At 38.0% G+C, this 18563-nt stretch overlaps 2 protein-coding genes across 5 annotated transcripts in view; one reads left to right on the top strand and one right to left on the bottom strand.

Annotated features, from left to right (window-relative positions):
• The window catches only part of LOC111328084 (cubilin), a 34526-nt gene extending 32130 nt beyond the window's left edge, over window positions 1–2396 (top strand). For 2 of the 3 annotated variants that reach the window (XM_088759298.1, XM_022932447.2), the window contains one exon: window positions 472–2396. In XM_088759298.1, the coding sequence (XP_088615424.1) occupies window positions 472–602 (131 nt within the window). In that variant the 3' untranslated portion in view covers window positions 603–2396. The remainder of the gene's footprint in view (window positions 1–471) is intronic. The other variant, XM_022932448.2, reaches the window with a different exon arrangement.
• LOC111328083 (uncharacterized) overlaps window positions 2076–18563 on the bottom strand; it is a 20749-nt gene continuing 4261 nt past the window's right edge. The window contains exons 4-13 of one of the 2 annotated variants that reach the window (XM_022932445.2): window positions 17132–17289; window positions 15774–15862; window positions 14933–15173; window positions 12335–12820; window positions 11040–11123; window positions 9959–10405; window positions 9227–9418; window positions 6494–8047; window positions 6186–6307; window positions 2076–4521 (exon numbers count right to left, since the gene is read on the bottom strand). In XM_022932445.2, coding sequence (XP_022788180.2) covers window positions 3633–4521; window positions 6186–6307; window positions 6494–8047; window positions 9227–9418; window positions 9959–10405; window positions 11040–11123; window positions 12335–12820; window positions 14933–15173; window positions 15774–15862; window positions 17132–17289 — 4262 coding nt within the window. In that variant the 3' untranslated portion in view covers window positions 2076–3632. The remainder of the gene's footprint in view (window positions 4522–6185; window positions 6308–6493; window positions 8048–9226; window positions 9419–9958; window positions 10406–11039; window positions 11124–12334; window positions 12821–14932; window positions 15174–15773; window positions 15863–17131; window positions 17290–18563) is intronic. The other variant, XM_022932446.2, reaches the window with a different exon arrangement.

Here is an 18563-nt window from a genome sequence, read left to right as displayed (position 1 = left end):
CGTAAGCAAGTCTGTCTCTCCTCTTGCTGAAGCGAAAACATGCCAGACAGTCAGTTGAAGCGAATGAACTGACAAATGAATTAACCATTACGATGATGAAACAAACAGAGGACAGTCTGACAGATGCAACAGTCTTTAAAGCACTCGTGCTCATATTCTGAAAAGCCTCAGTGCAAAACTCGGCTGACCAAAATGGTAAAACGAACATGCCAATTTTGTTTTCCTTCCATCAAGCATAGGGAAATAAAACATTGCACATATGAAAATTAGAATTTAGATATTTCAAATAAATTTTGCGGGGGCAATTGTTTTGAGGATCAGGTGAAACAGAGAGAGCGTTCGTACGTTCGTATCATGCTCGAAACAAATTTTAAGATTTTTTTAAATTAAAAAAAATATCTTTAAAGTTAATTATTTTCCCATTTTCTATTGAAGATGGATGCGTTGACAAGGTTCTTTCTTCCTCTCTAGGACAAATAGATATAGCACAAGCTGAAACAACAACTGAAGGAGGCCATCACAGCTGCGCGGGACACACGAGCGGTGTAGAAGCCTTTCTATTCTCTATAAACTTTCTTTACGTATCAGTTAAAATACTGTAAATTATGGCTGATGTAGGTCGACGTATATATGCCAAAAAAAAATTAGCTCAGACTATAACTATGACAAATCAGAAACAAGCTAAAAGGGGTGGCGAGATCGTGAAATCGAGCTTCGTCTAATAGTTCTTGTAAAATGGCGGAAAAAAAGGTCATTTGGTCACCCTTGCCGTACACGTTTTACGTAAACACGGTGCGAAATCTCTCTAAAGTTTTCAATCGAGACGGTGCTTAAAGAACCTATTACACAATGAGCGAGGAGTAGATTACTGGAAGTCTGCTTTTCTCTAGATATGAAGAAAGCGTTAGAGAAGAGATGGAGACGAAAAAAGGACTATAGGGCAAGAGAAGTGGTTCTATGGTAGGGAAGAAGCAGTCTAATTCCAGATCCTTCCCGTTCAACGGTCAATCTTGCGTTTGCTTTCCGTCCACTCTTGTAAGAGAAAAAGAGAAAAAGGAAAGACACGGAGTCGCCTCAAGGAAAACTGGGTGAGGGTTAAATTTTTTCTCACCTACCACTTAATCTTCCTCTCCCGGATTTCAATATCTGTAACTGCTTCGGCAAAGTTCATCAGCATCAATGTGGCATGCGAAGGAGGAGACATTTGAAGAATAGTTTTCCAACCTCACGCTATCACAGGTTTACGTCCCTTACTTTTTTTCCGTTGAGCGAACCTCTCGAAAATAAAGGAAATGTTTTATATTGAACTAATCCATTCAGAATTCAAGACTTCATTTAGTTTATGGAGCAATCTCTAAACAAATTTAGGGGTTGATTACAGGGAGTTAGTTCCGAACCAAGCTATGATGCTGCGTTGGTGGGAGGTATTACAAGATAATTCGATGTTATCAACTGAGTCAAGAATGTAAATTGGCCACTTAGCCTGACTGTAAAAGAGTTTTCGAGGCTGACGTTCCAGACGTTAGCCCTTCGGCAGAATGGTTGATAACCGAGTTCAGTGGCGGTCCGTGCGTCACCGGCTGAGAGCAAAATAAAAGTTTGAATTATGACCACCTTATGTCAGTTATCACAAATAGGACCTACTAGAATACAAAAGAAGGGCGCGCACTGGACAACTACTTAAAAGATGAAACAGGAAAACCATTTCCTTCTTTATTCTACAAGTCAGAACAATAACCTTATAATTCATCGAGGAGTACGACTCATTCCCCCACTTGAATAATTTTAAACTGAGGTTTTTACGCTCTCGGAAAACGCCGAGGGCCGCGTGGATTTTTCTGGACCATTCACGTCAACTGACCCGTCCGGCCCTACACAGGTCAGCGTTCACTATGGTTTCCATGGGGCTCTACGGGTCATTTGATAAAAAGTTGATTTTAAACAGTTTTACAGTTGATCGAGAAGCTTTAGACTTTTAATAGGATAAGAGACGATGGTACTTTTTTATAATACGCTGTCCTTCCAACCTTCTCCCCTCTCTAAAATAAAAAATAAAAAAAACAACTCGTCGCAACAATGTTTGAAGGAATTTATTAAAATGGAAGACGAAACTCCAAAACATCCTTGGCAGGATTTCGAAATAGCAGAAAATGGAAAATCACTTCGGTGAAAGAAACTGCTTGTCTTCGAGTGAGATCACTTAGGAAAACGTGGTCTGTAAACTTCTTGATCTCAGGTGAGATCGTTAACAACAACATGACACTCTTCCTACTTTAGTCCTAACGATGCGTTTAGTGCAAGATTCACCTTTACTACCCGAATCAGCAACCTCGAGAGTAATGATTATAACAGTGCCTTAAACTGTTTCTCTTGTATTTTTTTTGCTCAACTTGGGCCCTACTACAAATTGAAATCTTGCACAGCTGGCAATAACATTTCTAGCCTTTGCGCGTCACAGGTCTTCCTTTTCCACGACAATTAATTCTGAATTAGCAAGATGAGCACCAGGTTCATTAATTACGTTCTAACACCATAATATACAGAAAATCACTTCACTAAACCAAAGTTTGCCAAAGCCACCTCAAATCATTGTTCGCCTCGAGGACAATACGGGCAGACTTTGCCGCATTCAACTTTTACTGCTCACTCTATTTTGGTCATGCGTAAGTCGTGTTCAGTTTTTTAGTCGCTCTTCAATTTTGAACCTGGCTTTAACAAAGTTACAAAGTTACATGAAACAATTTTGTGTCAGGTTTAGTGCATGCGCCAAAGTTGCATCATAGAAACAAACATTTAACAGATAAGTGAACCGAAATTAAGGCGAATGTTGTCAATATTGAGTAAGCACCCTCTTCAAAATAAAATGAAATAAACAGAAAATGAGTCGTGCAATTTTTACACTCTATCCTGCTTTAAATGTTGTTTCGTTCCATTTTTTCCATGTGAAGTAAAAATAATTGGTAATACCTGGTCAAAGCAAGGTAAAACCTTTCTCCGATACCTTTGCCGCTAACAAAAATAGACCAAACTTAGTAAACAAGTTTCTTGTACCATATAAATTACAATTCTTTTTTATATTCCTGGCAAGCGCCGGCGAACTTACAAAGGGTACTCTTAATTACTCTTAGTTGGCTCACCAGAATGCATGCTATCAACTGTTTCACGCTCTCCCAAAATAAATGGAATCTTTGCTTTCTGTGAAGACACTTAACAGCTGAAGCATACAATACCAAGACGACATTATTTTCAATACAAAATTAAAGTAGCTCCTGTTCCTTGCGATGACTTGAAGAGCTACATCTAAATTTAAGACGAACAACAAAATAGCCTATTATCATATTCATACCCAAAGAATGATGAATTTCTCGCAATCTTGGTGCCTCCCTGAGCAAGGTAGATTCGTCTCTACCTCAGTTATTTAGGAATTCTGCTAGACTGTTTACGATTGGAACGCAATACCTCAGTGCTGTTACGGTTAGTTTCAAGACTGAAATTCAACATTAACCAATGGGTATGTATACTAGAAAGCAATATCATTATTCTAATTGCATTTGTTGGGTGCAGATTTGATTGTTGTCAACTTGTACCACTTTACACTTAAGAACTTGTTAAATCTCTGTTTGCTGTATGTACTACCGATGGGGCATTTGTTGATGTGGCGCAGATTGCACCACAAATTGTTGACCCACCACATTGGCAGCTGGTGCAAATGACTGTGGTATTCTTACAACGTACTGTCCACTAGCGTTCGAGTTAGCGTTTACAGCAACTGGCCACGAGGGCTGAGACTCTCCAACAGGATGCCACTGGTGTTCGTCCATATTTGCTGCCCATTGAACATTATCCGGCCCGTTGGGCCAAGGTCCATTTATAACAGCGCCAGTATAACTTGTAACTGGAACTTGAGCGCCCTGAGGGGGAGCCTGTAAGTTTGAAAATGTACTTGGGAAAGCCGCAATGGGTTGTTGGGAGACTGTTGCCTGAGGAACTCCCTGCGATCCAGTTCTTGGGGGTCCCGGAGTTGAAGCTGTTTGTATTGGAGGTACCTCTCGCTGAAGCTGGTTCACTTTGATCTGATTTAAACTTAATTTTGGTTCTACTTTTCCTCCCGTTGCCTGGCCTGCAACTGCAGAAGATGTCGGTTTTTTCTTAGTCTTGCTCTCGAACTGCGCCAATTGTTCAATCTCCTTATCGATACCAGAGAAAGTCTTTTTTGGGACGTTCGCATTGGCCGCGGCAGCCGACATTTCAGCGCTGCATCCATTAATCTTAGAATGATCATTGTACTCTGGTCCCTCCTCTGTACTACTCTTGTGCCGAAGTGGAGGTTGTTGTTGTTGATGTTGCTGTTGCTGCTGTCTCTCTTTTTTCATCTGAGCCTGAAAAGCGTCTTTCAATTGTTGCTGTTGCTGCTGTGTGCGTTGCTGATGCTGTCGCTGTTTCTTCATTTCAGTTTTCTTTTTAAATTGCATTAACTCTTTCTCGTGTCTTTTTTCCAGTTCTTCTTTTTCTTTGCGATGCCTGGCGAACAAAGTTACATGTGAGTCCCTGGACAATTCGTCGGAATAAACAGATGGCCAATCCAGAACCATCCGATACTTTACAAACATAAAATTTAAGTAAATAAATGACGAAATCCTCAATCTTCGGATTTCGCCGCCGCCTGGTTAGCTCAATTGGGAGAGCGCCGGACTGCTGTGCGGGAGGGTCGAGAGTTATACCGGCCGGATCAACACTCAGGGTCTTAAAATTAATTGAGAAGAATATGCTTCCTTTCTTTAACATCAAGAAATGGTTAGATATTCTAGTCTTCTCGGATAGGGACTAATAAATGGAGGTCCCGTCTCCTGCAGGGTTGGGGTAGGAGACGTTAATTTCCCACGCACGAGATTACTGTGTGATGGATGTCCTCCCTGGGGTGGGTTGGGTGGGTAGGTGAAATCGCTACGGACTAAACACGGCTGCCAGAGGCGCCTGTCTGATTTCAACCTTAAAATTGTAACTAAACACGTATGTTGTTTGGAGAAATAGAGACCTTTACCTTTACCTTTGCCTTCACGACAAATCAAATCCCCTATCTTCGGATTTCACGATAAATCAAATTCCAGATCTTCCGATTTCAAAAGGAATCGAGTCCCAAACCTTCGAATTTCACGAGGTCTTCCAGATCTTCGGGTTTCGAGCTGGGATGGTCACCGGAACGCAAAATTTCGGAATTTCGAAATCTAAAATCTAGAGTTCGATTCCTTGTGCGGGGACTCAGATGCTTTTGATCGATTTTGCCTTGTTTACCATTTTGACAGCACGACCTTAACCCTTTAAATTTAAGTAAATAAATGACGAAATCCTCAATCTTCGGATTTCACGACGAATCAAATATCCTATCTTCGGATTTCACGATAAATCAAATTCCAGATCTTCTGATTTCAAAAGAAATCGAGTCCCAAACCTTCGGATTTCACGAGGTCTTCGAGATCTTCGGGTTTCGAGCTCGGATGGTCACCGGAACACAAAATCTAGGAATTTCAAAATCTAAAATCTAGAGTTCGATTCATTGTGCGGGGACTTAGATGTTTTTGATCGATTTTGCCTTGTTTACCTTTTTAACAGCACGACCTTAACCCTTTACACCCTAGCATCAGTATGATTATTTTCCAAAGGGTTCTCCATACATTCCCTAGACATTTCTAACAATCTAGAGTTCTTTTAGCTGGTGTTCATTTCCTTTGTTCTCGCAACATTTGTGTGAATCAGGGGGAAAATAGATGCCAGTTACTCTCTAAGGGTGAAAGAGTTAAAAGTACCAAATGAAGTCATACCTTGCGCTATATAATCTTACATAGCTAGCTGACCTGATACCTTTACACGGGAAAACAATGATGAAGAAATTCGACAACGAGACAATGAGTAGGAGTAAAAAGAACGATGGAAATGATCCTCCTTAAGGTAGCTGTACAGTTCGTCGATGTAGTTTGCGATAGGGTAGCAAAACTTCAAACCCACACTCTGAAGCCTCACATTTCAGAAAATTCACTCCATAAAGTCATCTCAAATAAACCTCGACTGTTCTCTTATTTTAGGTTCCTGGTGGATTACACGGAATTATGAAATAGCACTATCAGGGCTGGAATTAAAAAAACGTTAGGCACTTCATTTGGATATCGAAGTAGGAAGACACACCGTACCTTGTAGTGAGTTTCCTTAACTCTTCCTCTTCCTCAGTGGACAGGTCTAACAAGATATGCAGTCGCTGTTCAAAATCGCTTTGGGAATGCAGTGACTTTGTTTTCTGTGCTGTTTTCCTCTGCTGAGAAATAGTACGAAAATGCTCAAAGAAGTTGAGAGATCTCTCGCTACGATTGACGTGCGTTTTCAATTCTTGGTTTTTCTGTCCGCAGAGCCTAGCTACTTAGCATGAGAAGCATTTACTATTTGAAAGAGGCTTCCCTGGAACTCCACAATATACATATGCAAAGCAAGTTATAGTTAATACCTGTTCTCCTTCTTGCTTTGCCAATAAATGTCTCGCACCATCATTAAGCAAATCGCTTTGCCCACTGTTCTTTCTCACTGGGTCTTTATTACAAGCTGCAGATGGACTATTTGAGCCCTGTCCCTCAAGGGGAGTTGTCTGAGGTGAACTTGAAGACGTGTGAGAAATCATTGCACCTGGCTGAGAGCCCACTGAGTTAAGGCTTTCCATTGATGAGCTGGGAGTCAGAGATGGAACTGATCCCATGACGGCAGCAGTAGTCATATCTGAAAGGGTTACATCTAAAGGCGCTTGCGAAGGTAACAAAGGTCTTGCATTGTCCAAAGTCTCCGATAATGGCGTGTAAGGCCTATCGGATGACGCGGAAATGGTGAATCTTCCCTGAACAAATTCACTTACTGACGACGTGGCTCTTACTTTTTCGTTAGGAGCACCAATTGATAGCTCATCGTCCGACGAAGCAACAGACTCTACTTTGTGCTTGTCGGGATTAAGGTCCTCTCCAGATATCTGAGATTCAAATTTTACCTGGCGTAATGGAAAAGATCCCTCCTCGGAATTAGAATTATCAACCGGATGAAAAGCATATGTTGGGGTCTGCGGCCTTGAAGAATTTGTATATGGTATAGTTTGAAGTTGTTCCCCCTCCTTTGAAACTTGAATATCAAAACTCATTTGCATTTCTCCAAAGTCATGTAAAGATCGTGAGGGTAGTTCAATATCTGATTTTTCATCAAGTCTTTGATCTTCCAACGGAGCTGTACTAGCTGCTTCTTGCTGTGAACTTGACGCACTGTCTTTGTTTGAAAGTTTCTCTCGAGTTTCTGTTTGATCGCAAAGCTCCTGATAAAGTCCTGATTCTGACGTTCTTGAAATGTCTTTGTTAGAGGTATCTGATGATAGCTCACTCTCAGAGCTTAAACACAAATCGCTGTTGGTCTTGAGGACTGGCGGTGATTCATGTTCATTTTTTGTCATCACTTCAGGTGATGACATATTGTTTAACACAGGATCTTGAACTTTACTCACAGTAAAGCGTCGCTTGGGACCTCCAGAGAAAGGCACTGCGGTTTGCTCATCTTCAACAGGAGAATTACTTCGTAAAGTTTCAACATTTTGTGCCGGTGCGTCATCACTTCTCTGTGGTTCTTCGTTCGCTGGTTCTCCCACCACTAAATGTGGTTCTTTTCCTTTCTCCAAATCCTGATCAATCTGATGACTTGCCTGAAAACTTTCTTCCTTTGGAGAGAGATAGTTGGTTTCTGAAGTTTGTTGAACTTGCTGATGAGGGACAGGATTTAATACCACAGGCTGTTTGGCTTTTTCTTCTGTCTTTGCGGTCACCATTGCTGAGGGTTTCTGGGAACCCTCCGAAAGTTGTTCAAGAGAATTGGGTTTTTGCTCAGAGACTGCCGCCTGTTTTTCATCTGGCTGTGAAATTTCAGCAACAGGGAGTTCATTTTCAGGCTGAAATGGGCCTGAATCAGAATTTTTGACGGCTGCAGTAGCATCCACAAAGAAAGGAACCTCCTTTGGAAAAGGACTTTCCAATAACTATAAAATAAGAAGATAATAATGAGAAATTGACACCTCTAGATTACTCCGACAGAAATTCTACTCGATTCATAAATACTCTGCTCAGTAATTTGGGTATAGATAAAAGGTCATCACTGATGACAATCTATGGCAAAGTGTTCTCATCACTGCAGATTTAAGGAAATCTTTCTCTCCCTTGTTAATGTTGCAAAAAATATTAAATGTATGCCTATGAAACCGTAAGACTGCAAATCAAACGTTTAATGATTAATGGACTACAATGGCTGCTAATTGACACTTAAAACAACATTCAACCAGACTTTTGTAAAATAGAGTGGGGGTGCCAGATTTTAATTTCTTGAGAAAGTTTTGATCTTAAAAGATCGACACTTTTTCAGTGTTACTCTTGAAGCAGAAAGCTAGATTTTTGGGATTTGCTGTTACATGAACGGTTCACTGCAATGGAAATCGGGGATCATTGCGGGTGTTTTAGGCTGCAATCGGTGTCACATCAAACAGCCTTGCAATGTACACACTTACATAATGTTGTCTTTTAATTTGAACAAGAAACAAACAACAGTAATAGTAGAAATTACTACCATGTGTGCGTGGCTTATCAACTAAGAGTTAAGGTGGTTACTCAGTATTGCACCGCGCATCCTATACTACGCATAAAAATTACCTAATCAAACGAATAAGCGCGCACACAAGTGTTTACGAAGCCCGTTACTCGACATGTGGTGCAAATTATAACCTTAAACCAACGAGTCGAGGAACGTTTTGAGTCGATGACGTTTAAAATTTCGTGCCTTCTCCTCAAATCAGACATCTAATTGTTCCAGACACTCGAGACTTTCTACCTATTAAATTGAATACTTAAAAAACCCTTGCTTCCAGCTACCTCAAAATGTATCGTGAACCAATGAAATAATGCGCGTAATTAGTGCCAGTTCAGACATAAATGGGGCACGTTCGGCCCGTCGTATCTCTTAAACAAGCTCGGTGACCTATCTTTTTTAATGTACTTTTCGAAACGGGCACTGGCAGGGAACCTCTAAGAAAAGTTAAAAACCAAAAATTGTTCGAAACTTTTTTTCTGAGGAATCACCTTAACAGTCAGCCAGTTCTGCCTGCTTTAGTGACACATTTCTACCAAGCGAACTAATGTACCCTATACTCCTATGTAATATACCCTACCTGCTGTGAAGGACCCCCAAGAGAAATGCTTTCCGATGAGATTTGAGTTTCCAGCACTGTCCTTTCACTTGTACTCTCTGTTCCCGGTTGGCTCTTAGCCTTCTGTACCCTTTCCTTAGCCTCGCTTATCACACGCCGAAGCTGGTTTTCAAACAGCTGTTTGTTGCATTCTTGTAAATGACCTGCTTCCATCTGACAATAAGATAATCAATCATTACTAAGCAATAACACAACCAGGATCTGACAACCTATTACTAAAGGATCTCTCTCTAATGATCAATAATCATACACCAAATTGGTAAATATCCACAGTTCATCCCTGGAAAGCATTGAAGTGGATACGATTGTTTCCTAAAGTATTTACATTGTACCAAACCAGTTTGATGAAAAGCTCAAAGACTGATGCAGTTTGAAGTTAATCCTTAGTGCAAGCAAGAATGATTAACCTCAAGTGATGATGGTGACTTTGAATGGCAAAGCCAACGGCTTGCAAAACCTTTGAAGCAGACAGTTAAGAATTTAGTATTTTAAGTGGTAAATAAAAGAAGGGGCACTCATGCAAACAGTTTAGCTTTTTATAAGACGATTAATAAAAATTGCAACTGCATTTAATCAGTTCATCATAATTATAATAAAGTACCTCAATCATTGAATAGTTTCACTTGTCAGTGCAGATCAAAAGTCTACAACTTTACAACATATTATTTCATTATTTACATAACTTAGTCTTACCATATTGGTAGAAACTTCATCTGGCTCATCATCATCAATACCAAACTTAAAAGTTATCCTGCTGTTTTTGTAGGTATCAAAGCTACACTCAACCACAGGACCTTCTGGAGACCCTTCAATCCTTTTTAGTTGAATCCTTGGTAACCTATCTTTCTTTGCTTGCTTTACAGCTGATTTACTATCTTTCTTCTCCAAGCCTGGTGCCGAAGGTGCAGTTGACAAAGAAAGATTAACAACAGCAGTACTCTGGCTTCCGCTAGTGGTGAGGCACACATATCCTGAAGACAAAACCTCACCTACAGAGGTTGGAGCAGAAGAGACTGATGATATCGATGATGTATTTGACCCATAACCAGACGAACTGTATGGCATCTCAGGTATCACAGTGCTGCTGAAAGTTGTTTCAGTTGGAGTGGGCAGAGCTGGGGATGGCAAAGGCTCTACCTCCTGAAAGAGATGCATAAAAAAGTCATTTTAACCACCACTGATAGCATTATTCTTCACAGTTTACATTCAAAATGAGCTCATATTGCACTCAAATTATGAAATTAAAAAATGGAAAAAAAAGAGAAAACCCTCAACAGATAAATAGTAATGAGAAATCAAGTTATTTTTATTACATGCATGTCCTGAGTACTTGAAAGAAATTGGTGAACAATGGTTGATGATAGAACAATGTCAGTATTTCTATAGTACTAGCACATCACATCGCAAGAGATGAAATGCATTATCCCTTTACTGAGTTTTCAAAAATAATTGATGATTTATCTGAGCCACAGTCATAGAGCATTTAACTAACAATAGGAAAGCTGAGATTGGCTGTAAATCTTTACCAGGGAGTCAGATTCTTCCTTTTTCCTTTTTCCCTTTCACACAAACAATTATGTGCGAAAGTCAGTCCCTCTTTAAATTCAGGTTTAAGTTAGGTTGAGAAATATTTAGCTCTTCAGTCTTGTTCCTGACATACACACCTCATAACCTAACACCAAATTAATTTCCCATTTGACCCTTCCATATAGGCAATAGGTACAAATTATTTAATTTGTCTCGACAGTATTATGAAATATCCCCAAGCACATACCGTGGGTAGTGTTGCAACAGATGAAACAGGCTCTGCTTCCAAAGCCACACCTGGACTCAATTCTTCTATGTTACCAGCTAATTTCTGTTAAAGTAAAAAAGCAGAGAATACAAACGGCTTTATTTTCAATTACAGTTATGCAACACAGCTCAATGGTTCCTTAAATAAGCTCTTGCCCCTATTTAAAACTGGTACATAAGTAAATTGTTCCACTTTCTTGAAACAGATCAGAATCAATTGTCAACAGCTGAACAGTCAACCTACATTAGAACACGTTTATGGCACCTATTGAATTAACCCTTCACACCCCAACATCAGTATGCATATTCTCCATACTGTTCTCTATACATTTCATAAAGGTACTGACAAGGAGAATTTGTTTAACAATCAAGGGGCTCTTTTTTTTTGTGATTATTTCTTTTATTCACATGACCTTCCTTTTTTGATTCAAGGGTAATACTATTAGGAAAAATTGGTTGCTAGTCTCTCTTACAGGTTAAAGGGTTCATGGCTATTTTTTTCATTAATAGCTTGATCCTTTTTCCCAGCCAAGTTACTTTGTTCAACCAGTATCATAGTGCTTTGGCTAATTAAAATGTAACCCAAAATTCAGGGTTCTTGCACTTTTTCAGGAACCTAATTCAACAACTTTCAAGGACTTTTTAGGTCATTTTTAAAGACCTTGGCTCTCAAATTCAAGGACCTTTTGCATTACATAGGAGCTAACAGTAATAATAACCACTGAACCATATCACATGTTTCATATTCGTGTAGGCAACAACAATCTCAATAACACGAGCATGTGTGCAGGACCAGCCAAAAAGTCCCATGAGCGTGACTTCAAGCATGCACATCAAAGTGATCACAAGCTAGGTAACCAAGGTCAATGCACCAGTCAGGTACAAAATATGTAAAAATCATGTGTCAAACATCATAATTGGAAGCACGATTTGAAAGGAAAATTCATTTTCATGATTTGTGCTAGAAACTTTCACTTTCAACACCACAATCAAAAGAAAACTTCGACTTTAATTTATCTGCACTCATTTTGAAGGACTTTTCAGAAATTTTCAAGGATCCGAGTCTAAATTCAAGGGTTTTCAAGTCCATGAAAAAAAAAAAGTTAAATTCAAGGACTTTCAAAGGGCACAGGAACCCTGAAAAATAAGTAGCAACCCAAGAAATATTAAACAAATATTTTTTGTTTACCTTTCTACAGGCAACTTATTGCAAAGTCTATGTATCTAACATGTAACTTCTGTTTATGTCAAAACATTAAACAGAAAATAAACTACCTTTTCTGAAGTATCCTGGCAAGTGGTGATTGTGTGCTCGTCAATTGTTCCATGAGGACTACTTCCACATTCTGCAATTCCCTCTAATCTTTCAACTGAAGGATCAATGACGCGCCTTCCTAAGCTACTTTTTCTTACTGAAACTTCAGCAGTCGATTCCAACTCTTCCTTGTAGTCCTTCTCTTCATGGTCCTCCTTCTCCTTCTCTTTCTCTTTTTCTTTCTCCTTCTCTATCTCCTTATCTTTCTCCTTCTCTTTTTCCTGATCTTTCTCCTTCTCAGTTTCAGGCAACTGCTGTTCTTTGTCACTATCATCTCCTTCCACTTTCACAGTCTGTTCATCATCTTGCCTTTCTTTCTCTCTCTTGTCTTCACCCAAACTTTCACGTTTGACATTGCGGCGATTCAGCATAACTTGAGCTATGCGGTCCCTGATGGACTTTGTGACTGCCTTTTGGTCCTCATCATAAATAAAGCCTTGACGGACCTGTAAAAAACATACACAGTTAAAAAAATTACAAGCATACAAGCTCCACCATTAGAGCAAATATCTTTATCTTATTATATAAATGCACCAAAAACTTATGAAGAAGGTGAAATTACACTATTAATTTTCCTAACAACACCATTAAAAAACTTGATCAGTAAAACTACCCACAAATCAATGTAATTCTGAGGTGCATATAGCCAGCCTGCAACGCAAGAAACCAATAAAACTTGCGCACATGATTAGTTTTGAGAAAGTAACCACCTTGAACCTAAATAATAATATACTTGTTGTGTTGCAACACACCCAAACCTGTAGGAATGAACATGCATAAAACAAGTAACTACAAAAAGCAGAAGCCATGTTGCAAGACAAGTAACAAAAGCCATATCCATATTTTACATCAGAGGATGGAAAGAAAGTGTTAGAAAGCTTGCCATAGAAATTTGAATATTGTTAATGAGGTATTTAGGGATAAAATACCCATTCACAATCCTCAATCATATGTCATTTCAGAAAAGGCAAATATGCTTTCAGAAATGCAGAAAGGTCATCTTCTTGTTCAGGTATCACTGTCCAAATGAAATACAAAAGATCATGTTAGGTAAAAGCATCAGACTATTCAAATTTATATGTGAATTAAAATGCTTAGTTATGAAAATGAATTGTACACAAGAACTTAAACTTCACTACTTTTGTCTCAGTGAAGAATAAGTTACCATATTTACCCGTGTACAATACGCACCCATGTATAATGCACACCCTTGTTATTAACCTAATTTATCAAAAAAAAAGTTTTTCACAGCAAAAAAGACAAGTTAAATATTTGTACAATTATTCACTAAGACAACAAGAATATATAAGAAATTTAATATTTCATTAACATCAATATCTTTTGCTACTTAGTTATTCATGACATTATTGAAATCAAATTTTAGGACTTCAAGCGAGGCCTAGCTTATTTGACGATTCCATGGCCCGGTAAATGTTATGAGTGAGCAACAATATGTCCGAAAAGTATTGAAGATTTTGTGTTGTATAGTTGTATTTTCAGAATTTTCAAACTAACACTGCAATTTTCTGCCTGTAAAGTCAAATAAAAGAATCTAACCAAGATGAATTCCACTGCGTGCGCTTTGTACAGATAAGGAATTTGCACATTTTTTGCTTATAAATATCTGGCATTTTTTGTCATTCCTCTTGATTTTAGAGTAAAAACTTAATAGGCACCTATAATTTTTCATTGAAAATAAGTTATTTAATCAAAGCTTTAAATGGGTTACTTTTTTTTGTTGTGTTTTTTACATATGCAAATTAGGACATGCGTGACAAACAATGGAATCCGTGTATAATACGCACTAAGACTTTGATGGCTATTTTTGTAGAAAAAAAGTGCACATTATACACAAGTAAATACGGTTCTCCCAGATTTATAGCAATTCATGCTCTACAGATGTGTTCACTCGACTATAAATCACAAAGTTTGAGTCATTTTCATTCAATAAATATGAATACAAATATTTAATGACTGCTTCAAAACAGGAATTATGAAATAACATACCTTGTTAAATCTGAGTTCCATCAAAGTTCACTATGTGCTTACTCAGAGTAAATAACCACCACTTTCATGTTGTTTGACACCAGAAACAACAACTAACTTCTTCCTTCCTTTTGAAGCCTGCCTTTCAACTTGTTTTAATTCTGTTTCACTGTTAAGTTTTGTTAAAAATTAAATTCTAGTTTAGAGAGATGTCTGTTCAGTTACACAAGTTATACACACTGAAAAAAATAAGCCATCAGTTCTCTGATACCTCTAAAGTCAGCTCACTTGGCAATCTTCAAGTGGCCAAAACAACCTTCGAATCAAATTCACTCACATGTTAATAATCATTAACAATTGTGTGGACACAAGCATGCAACAGGCAAAACTGAAAATCTGTTCTGAAATCTGAAAAAGCCATGAAGCAAAATTACAAAAGAACTGGAACTTAAATGATACAAACTTTCACTTTTGTCTGGTTGCATGCCATGAGCTAAAACTCCTACCTTCTCAAGCTGTGAAACAAAAATGTAGGTTAGAATTATCTACTGGACATTAACAGATGTACTCACCAATTCTTGGGTGACCTTATCTGGTTGATCAGTACCCAGATTAAAATCAAACTGAATTCCTTCATTCTGCTTGTGTTTGTCTTTGCGTTTCTTGGGATCTTCCAGCTGAAGTAACAGCTTCACTACGTCAGCAGCTTTAGAGATATCGCTGTCAGTACCAGGTTCTGCCTCCACTAAATTCACCTTCACTCCAGAGTCTTCTTGAAAAAATGGGTGGTTTAACATATCTTTGATTGTATATCTAAAAAATCATGTAAGAAACAAAAATGTTATTTCATTCAATTGTTACCAAGAACTTTTTATTTACATTATATCCAGCATTCATTCCAAATATCTCAATTATATTGTTTATATCTAGTGCATTTATCATTTACATACAAAATTATGTAAATACATGTGTATCACCACATCTGTGTTAAGTAACAACCAGGAGGAACAAGAGGATTGTATTTCAAAAAGAAATCATCCTACTATGTTTTTTTTTCCAGAATGTTCATTAGCTAGCACATGCACATTGTTAACTCTTTGTGCTTTTCATAGTTTTCTCATTGGAAGAATATCCTTGCCCTTTCATTGAATGAAAGGGCAAAAATTTCATCAAATTTAATGTCTGTTACAAACTATTCTTACCTCACAAATAAATTTTTTCATTTGAATTTTCAGGCACACATTCAAAAAGTTTAAAATAATCTTAAAAGTTCACTGAGAAAATAGCATAGAAGGAAAAACTAGGAGGCCTTGGAATTTTTAACAAAAGTGTACAGTGACAGTTTGTAGCTTCAATAAACCAATCCCAAATGTCAACCATATACATTGTAAATGTATGCACTAACTTAATTACCTTTCCTCAATCTTGGCTTTGGTGCAGCCTTCAATGATCTGTCTGATTTCCTTTGAACCAACCTTATCCAAACACTCGGGCTTGATACCCTGTTAATTGAAGTAATTCATATATCATGGTCTATTCAGTAATTAACCTTTCAAAAGAAAACTATAGAACTTTGGTGGTAATGCTGGCAATAACAATGCCTCCAACAATGAAAATCTCTGTTCTTCACCATGCTGAAAACTAATGCTCAAGCTTAGCATCTTACATCTGGTGTTACATGCTTACTCTACTCAGATTATTTACCATCAGCAATTAACCACACTTTTTATCAGTTTACCAGGGTACTAAACCAAGCAGGATGCTGGGAGAACACATGAAAGGTGTAAACCATAAGGCCCAGCCATAAGCTTGAGTAGAAATTGTGATATACCAGATGAAGGCACAAACTATTACGTGCTAATGTAGAAAACTTCAATTTGGACAAAGAAATGTTAACTTTGTGTTGAGAGTATGTCTACCACAGCAAAAGTGAATGTCTCTACAGATCAAAGCTTCTAAAGTTTGCTAGCCTACACTGATTCAAAGGCTGTTTCCATATTCTTTAATTCACCATACTCTATTTTCCTACCAAGTTTGTTCCTATTGCCTCTGCTTAAATCAAAGCTTTCATGGAGTCCTCATCAAAATTTACAGAAAGTACTAAAAACACTTAAATTTGGCAAAAACTATCAAATGAAAACTGAAATTCAGGACAGCCAAAGGAATAGTGCCCTAAATCTTAAGTACACACTCACTCTGCAAAAGGTTTTCATTCTATTGCAAACAACATTTTCAATAAATTTGTGAATGAAATCCTGTTAGTCACTTTAACTGCAAGCAGTTTGGGGAATTCTAGTCAAGAATTTCTGAAGTTCTTTCACATCTACCATGCAGCAAAAAAGGGCCTAAAATGGTGCAACCAGTCAGTTACACAGCACTTTAAAAAGGAAATTTGATAAATGTTAGAAAAAATTTTTCTCATAGTTTTCCACATTCAAAGCGTCATCATTCTGTTATAATCTATGCTTATACTCAATTTCTCTCTAAATCCAGTTCTCCTCATACAACTTAACTGAAATTTAACCTAAATGGCAGATAATTAAAATGGGAGTTCGTGTTTTTATAATTAAGACAGTGTTTTTACGTCAAACTCAGAATTAAGAAAGAATGAGAAGATTTTTGAACTCTAGAGGCACTTAAACACATTTACTAGCCAAAATGAAATGAAGACATTTTCAATGGCTATGTGTGAGCTCCAAGCCTAGTCAATAACCCCAGTTATATTTCATTTTACACCTTCCAACATTAAATACAAATGAGAGATAACTTACACTAACAACTCTTCGATAAATTTGTGCAGGGTTTTGGCATTCCATATAGGGATACTCTAGTGTTGTCATCTCTAGCATGCACATCCCAAAAGCATAAACATCCACAGATTCATCATAGTGTTCTTCATACATTTCAGGTGCCATAAACTCTGGAGTACCTGATAAAAGATATGGATCAGTTCATGTAAAGTGGTTGAAATCTTTTCTCAACAAATGTAAGTGAAATTTGAATTGTTATTTCTGTTAAATGCCCCTTACATATCCAACCAACTACCATTTGTTGTATCACACAGAGGCAAAATTATTGAATGCTGATTGATGAGTGAAAACATTGTGAATCATGGGGAAACTTTTGGCAGTGGGATGGGCATGGTAATCCTGGTTGGATCATCATCTGGGTTTGCTTAAATGTCCTTATCTCCCTTCTAACTGGACACAAAAACAAAACAAAAAGCATTCAGTTACATTTCTGGTCTCAGACCATTTGTAGTTTCTAACTTCTCCTTTAAGTCAAATCTGCACATGTTTGGTGGCACTGTACACAGTAGAATATTATAGTCGTGAATCTTAATCTTATATAACTGGCAATGCCTGAGGGTAATACGAAGCAAATCCTATGTTCTGATGGCCCATCTTGCCCACTTTGATCCCGTACAAGAAAAAACAATTTAGTACTTTTTCACAGATGTCGAAGGTGGAGTCACAAAAGGCAGCAAAAGAAAGTCAAACAAAGAAAACATAACCAGAACTTAAGAGTTTATCATGCTAGAAACAGAGATGGATTTCTTCTCTGGCTCTTAAAATAAACAAGTCATTCTTGATTCTTATAAATACAAATTCATTCTGATATAGAGTAAATCCTTTATTGACCAAGATGGCTGAATACTAGCCTTGTTCTTTGAACACATTTTTGGGACTTCGATGTTTAGTTTAGTTTAGTTTAATTCATTCGCCACAGGAATGGCAGGAGAAAGGAACAGAACTTTCATTCCAATTGACACCTAACCCCTTTTTCACCCACCCATCCCACCCCGGGGAGGACATCCATCACGCAGTAATCTCGTGTGTGGGAAATTAACGTCTCCTACCCCAACCTGCGGGAGACAGGACCTCCATTTATCGTCCCTATCTGAGAAGACTAGAAAGTCTAACCATTTGCAGATATTATTACAAAGGCAGCATCTACTTTCATAAAAATGCAAAAAAGAACTCAGCCAATATCCCTGGAGCCAACTTAAAGTGCTTCCTTATCCTTGTCTCATCCTATCTTATAATTATTCTAACAAATAGATTTAATATCACATGTGCTGTATTTCAAATTTATTTATTTATTTTTTTATTTATTTACTCACTTTCACCAGAGTGTGGTGAGGGTCGCACAACAGAGCGAGGCTCCTTATTAAGTGCGCCCTATATCCCACCCATCCCACCC

This window comes from Stylophora pistillata, chromosome 5 (assembly GCF_964205215.1).
Source record: "Stylophora pistillata chromosome 5, jaStyPist1.2, whole genome shotgun sequence".
Classification (NCBI taxonomy): domain Eukaryota; kingdom Metazoa; phylum Cnidaria; class Anthozoa; order Scleractinia; family Pocilloporidae; genus Stylophora; species Stylophora pistillata.
Note: the sequence above shows the minus strand (reverse complement) of the source record. Positions and strands in the feature narration are given on the sequence as shown.